This window comes from Gymnoscopelus microlampas (genome assembly GCF_963454915.1).
Source record: "Gymnoscopelus microlampas genome assembly, chromosome: 5".
Taxonomy (NCBI): Eukaryota; Metazoa; Chordata; class Actinopteri; order Myctophiformes; family Myctophidae; genus Gymnoscopelus; species Gymnoscopelus microlampas.
In genome coordinates, this window is record NC_139942.1 from 40,156,067 (window position 1) to 40,161,360 (window position 5,294).

The 5,294-nt window shown below is 36.5% G+C and overlaps 1 protein-coding gene across 3 annotated transcripts; it reads right to left on the reverse strand.

The window, feature by feature from the left end:
- Positions 1-598: 598 nt before the first annotated feature.
- LOC311046190 (CD209 antigen-like protein C) lies at positions 599-5,294 on the reverse strand. 3 transcript variants are annotated; one of them, XM_084058372.1, is made up of 7 exons: positions 5,258-5,294; positions 4,939-5,146; positions 3,786-3,893; positions 1,766-1,969; positions 1,422-1,555; positions 1,204-1,307; positions 599-971 (listed from the first exon to the last, which is right to left on the reverse strand). In XM_084058372.1, the coding sequence occupies exons 2-7, from the start codon at positions 5,144-5,146 to the stop codon at positions 842-844; spliced, it is 888 nt and encodes a 295-aa protein (XP_083914498.1). In that variant the 5' UTR covers positions 5,258-5,294; the 3' UTR covers positions 599-841. The 3 variants fall into 3 exon arrangements, with proteins under 3 accessions (XP_083914498.1, XP_083914497.1, XP_083914499.1); XM_084058371.1 differs by having other exon boundaries at positions 4,939-5,283; XM_084058373.1 differs by lacking the exon at positions 3,786-3,893 and having other exon boundaries at positions 4,939-5,283.

Consider the following 5,294-nt stretch of genomic DNA (forward strand, 5'->3'; position numbering starts at 1 on the left):
ACAGAGTATTTCCACATTGCAGTATTGATACTTTTACTTTGTAAAAAAATTTAGTACTTTTCCCACTATTGCTAATAAGGATGACCTCAGGATCCTTGACCTTTTGACCACCAAATTGCACCATAACATCAGATAGTGAGGTACAGTACTCTTCAGAGACCAGGGTTCCATTCCTGCCAGCGATGCAGCCGGCTTGGCTCGGTGCTCCAATGAACACACATGTAGATTAGACTTTCATATTGCCATTTAAAACCATTCAAGGGATGATGATCAGGCAGTTAAATATCATCTCTGTCGGGTGGAAACCTCATATGTTCCAAAACTGTTACTTTTCAGGATTCAAACTAAAAAATATCAAAAGTAGCAGATCTACAAGCTCCAAACGGTCGCATTGCTTTGCGTTTCGAGCTTGTGGATCTGCTACTTTTGATGCTTTATTATGACGCTGTAGTATGATCAAGTACTGTAGGGCATTAATTATGTTGAGATATAACTGCTAAATTGCACTGGGATCAATTATTTGAGGTCATGTATTCTTTTACTCTCGTGTGTGTCAATGCTCACTGTTTTAACAAAAGGACTTGGACCAAACCCAGTTCCAACACACTTTATTAATATGAACATGTTATTAAAATGCAACAGATGGCTTTTAGATTAATGATATTCCCATGATATGGGCCTCTCTTAACTTAATAATGAAATGATGAATATATTGTAATTGAATGCATACAGTGTATATTGGGTAGAATTGCAAGGCAGACAAACCAAATCAAACAGACAAACTGTCATCATGTAGTTGTACCAACACACAAGCTAATGCATTGTGAAAGTGATGTTTTCACTAGATAACTCGTTCACAGATAAAAAAACGATTTGCATCACCACATGATCTGTCATTCCATCCTCCAGGATAAGTCTCAACACAGTCTTCGTTACCATCGGGGTCATTAGGTTCACCAGGCCACCAGAACCTGAAGAAGTAGGAATAACTTTACAACAATGTTTTTTACACTCTAAATATTTTGGTTTCTACACATTAAACATCTGCATAGTGAAATACACAACATTGTGGGTTAGTGACAGTGTGTGCTACGTTATCATATTATTAAAGCATCAACACCATTTAGAAAAATGCAGAAAAAGAGTAAATATGTGAAGTGTGCTTAAAATGTTTGTTGAAATAAACAAGAGGATAAGTCTTACGTTGGTGTGGTCAGGTTTGTTCCATCCACCCATTTCCAGACTCCTTCCTGGTCTCTGTCAGTGAGGCCCAGCCACACTCTGTCCTTTAAACTGACAACAAAGTCCTGGATAAAAAAGCTTTTGGTTAGATTTGTTTCTCCAAGTTTCTGAAGTGGAATATGTGGCACACGTACGCACGCACGCACGCACGCACGCACGCACGCACGTACACTTTGTACCTGTTTTTCTTTGCTCTTTATGACCATCAGGTCTGATTGCTTGTCTCTACAGTCTTGTCTGCTGTGGTTCCAGTTTTTCTCCACAGTAGAGAGGTAGTAACACAGACCACCAGCAAATGTAAAGCCATGGGGTTCTAACAACAATAAAATCATGTTAGTTGAGATAATCCATTTGGTGTGTGTGTGTGTGTGTGTGTGTGTGTGTGTGTGTGTGTGTGTGTGTGTGTGTGTGTGTGTGTGTGTGTGTGTGTGTGTGTGCGTGTGCGTGTGTGTGTGTGTGTGTTGCTCAGATTAATGACAAACAATGATATGACAATGTAGAAAAACAGAGATGTTCCACTTACCACACAACTTCCTCTTCAGGGCATCTCGTTCTTCAGTGACGTTCTTATATCTGATCTGCAACTGACCGTTGTCTACAGTCAGGTTGCTATGACTGATCTGTAACTGCTCAAAACTCATCTGCAACTGGTCTTTCTCCTCAGTCAGGTTGCTATGACTGATCTCTAACTGCTCAAAACGGATCTTGATCTGGTCTTCAGTCATATCTGCAAGAAGAAGAAACAACAAACTGATGAGCTTAACATACAACCTTGTTCTGATAGTAAATCTTTATTTGACAATGAACTGGCGTGAAGCACAGCGCAGACAGTGGCATGGCAAAAAAAATTACCTCTGATTCAATGGATCCTAATTAGTTATTATTTAGTCACAAGCGTTTGTTAATACTTTTCATTGGTTCAAAATGTTTTAAACCCACACACACACGTAACCAATTTTACTTTTACTTAAAAAATGTTTCGAAAGTTGTTAAAATAGCAGATCTACAAGCTCACATCAACAGGATGTCTGAGATGACTCGCCGTTATTTTGAATCCATCTAGTTGTGTCCGTGCTTATTTCACTTAATTAACCCATTAAGACCTGAGGCCTTCTAAATCAATAGTTCTCAAACTTTTTCCATTTCCACTTTTTAACATTGCCAAGGAAAAATGTTAAAAAATAGCAGATGAACATGCCACACTGTCAGCTTGTATATCTGATATTTTTGAGAACCACTGTTTAAACCACTGTTCTAAATCCTACAGGTTTTCTTATGTTGCTATATACAGTATAGCAAACTTTTTAAAACTTTGAAAACGTTTTTTTAGCTGTGTGTAGTTGACCATTGATCTGAATTGTATTCATTTCATTGTTTTTATATTCTCTTTTTCTTCTTGAAAGGTAGCACTTTGAGATTCGGTTGAAATGTAAAGTGTGTTACAAATAAAATGTATTATTTTGTTATTATAATAGCTAAAATCGAAAATCGTCACCTTGCTAAACTAATGGCCTAAGTCATTTTTTGAAGAAAAGGATATTTTTGCCTAAGTCAGCTCCTCATGACACTGGCCACCTCTGGTAAAATTGCCTACAGTATATCCTAATTGAAAAGGATCATGCTGTTCACTCCCCTTTTAGTATAATGGCCTAACTCCCTAGTGTGACTTAGGCCAAAATAGGCCTTTTTTTTGGCCTAAGTCACATGGTTTTGTGACTTAGGCCAAATGATTTAATGATTTAGGCCATTTCATTTTTTTTTGGCCTAAATCAGATTTAATCCTATTCAAACCTATTTAGATCTCTTATGTTACATAACTGACAGACAGTGTTATTTCTATGTAAATAGTCATAATTTGTTATAAACATTTTGGGTGAAATGATAAAGAAATATCATATAGTTTTGTTTTGGATAAAAAAAATAAAAATCCTGAAAAACTTTAAAAAATGACATAGGCCATTAGTTTAGCAAGGCGACGAAATGACTCATGTCCATGAAAAAATTCACAGTCCTTGTCGTTGACTATAACATTACTGTGCGCTGCTGAATTGCAAATGACACGCCCTCAACTACAACTCTCCTCATCTACACCTCTCCTCCCACACATTTGCACGACCAACACATGCATGCATGCATGAAAAACACCCCACTTTTCCCTCCAGAAATGGTCAATTTGCTCATCTGCATCAAGCCCGCTTCATGCTAATTCACCTGCCCCCAAATTAGAAACCAGAGTATTCCAAGTAACAGCCATCTATACTATTTCTATTTCTAACATATAATGATGTAGATGTGCTATTTTTGAGAACCACTGTTCCAAACCAATGTTCTAAGAGTTTTTGTTATAAATATGTGTTTTACATTGTTGTTCTATGATAGTTGTCATACACCAGCCATGAGTTTACTCAGATGTTCTACCTCTCTATCCCCGATAACAATTAAAATATCAATAGTAATACACAATTTAATATTTATTCTACTAACAGAAGACCAAAAGCTGATGCTAAACACAGTTATTACTGTTATAAGAGCTTGATTCAGACCTTTGTCCTTGTCACAGTCCATGGCCATGTGTACGGTTCTCACTGCCATTAGGAGAAACAGCAGCGTAAGGCACATTGCACACGCTCGGACGATGGCTCTCTGGATAACTGCAGGATAATTAGTACAATACACTTTATTACTTGAATATGATCAGTTTCAGTGGTGTAAAGTAACTATTACATTTACTCAAGTATATTGTACTTAACTACAATGTTTAGGTACTTTTACTTTACTGGAGTATATTGTCTATACTTTTACTTCTACTCCACTACATCTCAGAGGAAAACATTGTACTTTTACTCCACTACAATTATTTGAAAACTTTAGTTCCTAGTTACTTTGCAGATATAAAATAAATTATTACATTATAAAATATACATTAACCACTTTAGCCCTATTTTATACATAGGCTATTTGAAAATAGCAGATCTGATATTTTCAAACATTTTAGTACATTTTGATACCAATACTTTTGTACTTTTACTCAAGTAAATTTTGAATTCCGAATTCCGGACTTTTACATATTGCAGTATTGATATTTTTACTTAAGTAAAACATTTGAGTACTTTTTCCACCACTGTCAGCTTCCATGTTTCATTTCAAACAACACAGAGTGAATAATATTATATAGGTAATTTCTGCAGAAAGGTTTATATGTCTGATGTACAATAACGTGGTTGAATGAACATGTCTTCAATTTACAACATGCACTTGTGGCTTTCTCTAAAATGTCACATCATGTAATCCAGTGGTTCTCAAAGTGTGGTCCGGGGACCGCCAAGGGTCCTTGATGGGGTTCCAGGCGGTGCCCACCAAAATAAGTGAATATAACATAAAAATAATTGTAACCACATTAACCTAAGATCGGCTATTTTCAAAAAATCTTGAAAAAATGAACACATTCTGGAATACTTTTCTTACTTTTTAACTTTAAGCATTTTAACAACATAAATCTTGTATAGGCGGGTTCTCAAACCCAAAATGTTTTCAGAACCAAATGCATATTAATGTGGGAGTGTTTGACATGAAAAGCTTTGAGAACCACTGATGTAAACAGTACACACCTCCCTGTACAATGATGAAGGATCCTACTGTATATTATTTAATGTCTATCATGTAATCGGTAATGTTGTGAAGTATTTTACTGTGTACCTAGATCTCGTTGAGTCTCCTGTTGAGTCTCCTGTTGAGTCTCCTGTTGAGTCTCCTGTTGAGTCTCCTGTGAGCCGGAGCGTCTGAGACGGCGTGGTCTTTCATTAACGTAGTCATGTTCATCCTCCTCTTCATTCACCTCCTGGACCCGTCCTTTGTCCCTCACTTTCTTTTTTTTGGCTGGCTTGCCAGAAATGTCCGTAGACATCTTAAGGAACGACCCCCCAAAACAAAAGTAACTCAAGTTAATAAAGTTTATGTTAATAATTGTATTATTCTATAATATTTTTCAAAATAATAATGCAATCACGTTATTCACTTTTGTCCAATATCTGTGTCAAACTGTGTTCTCTGAG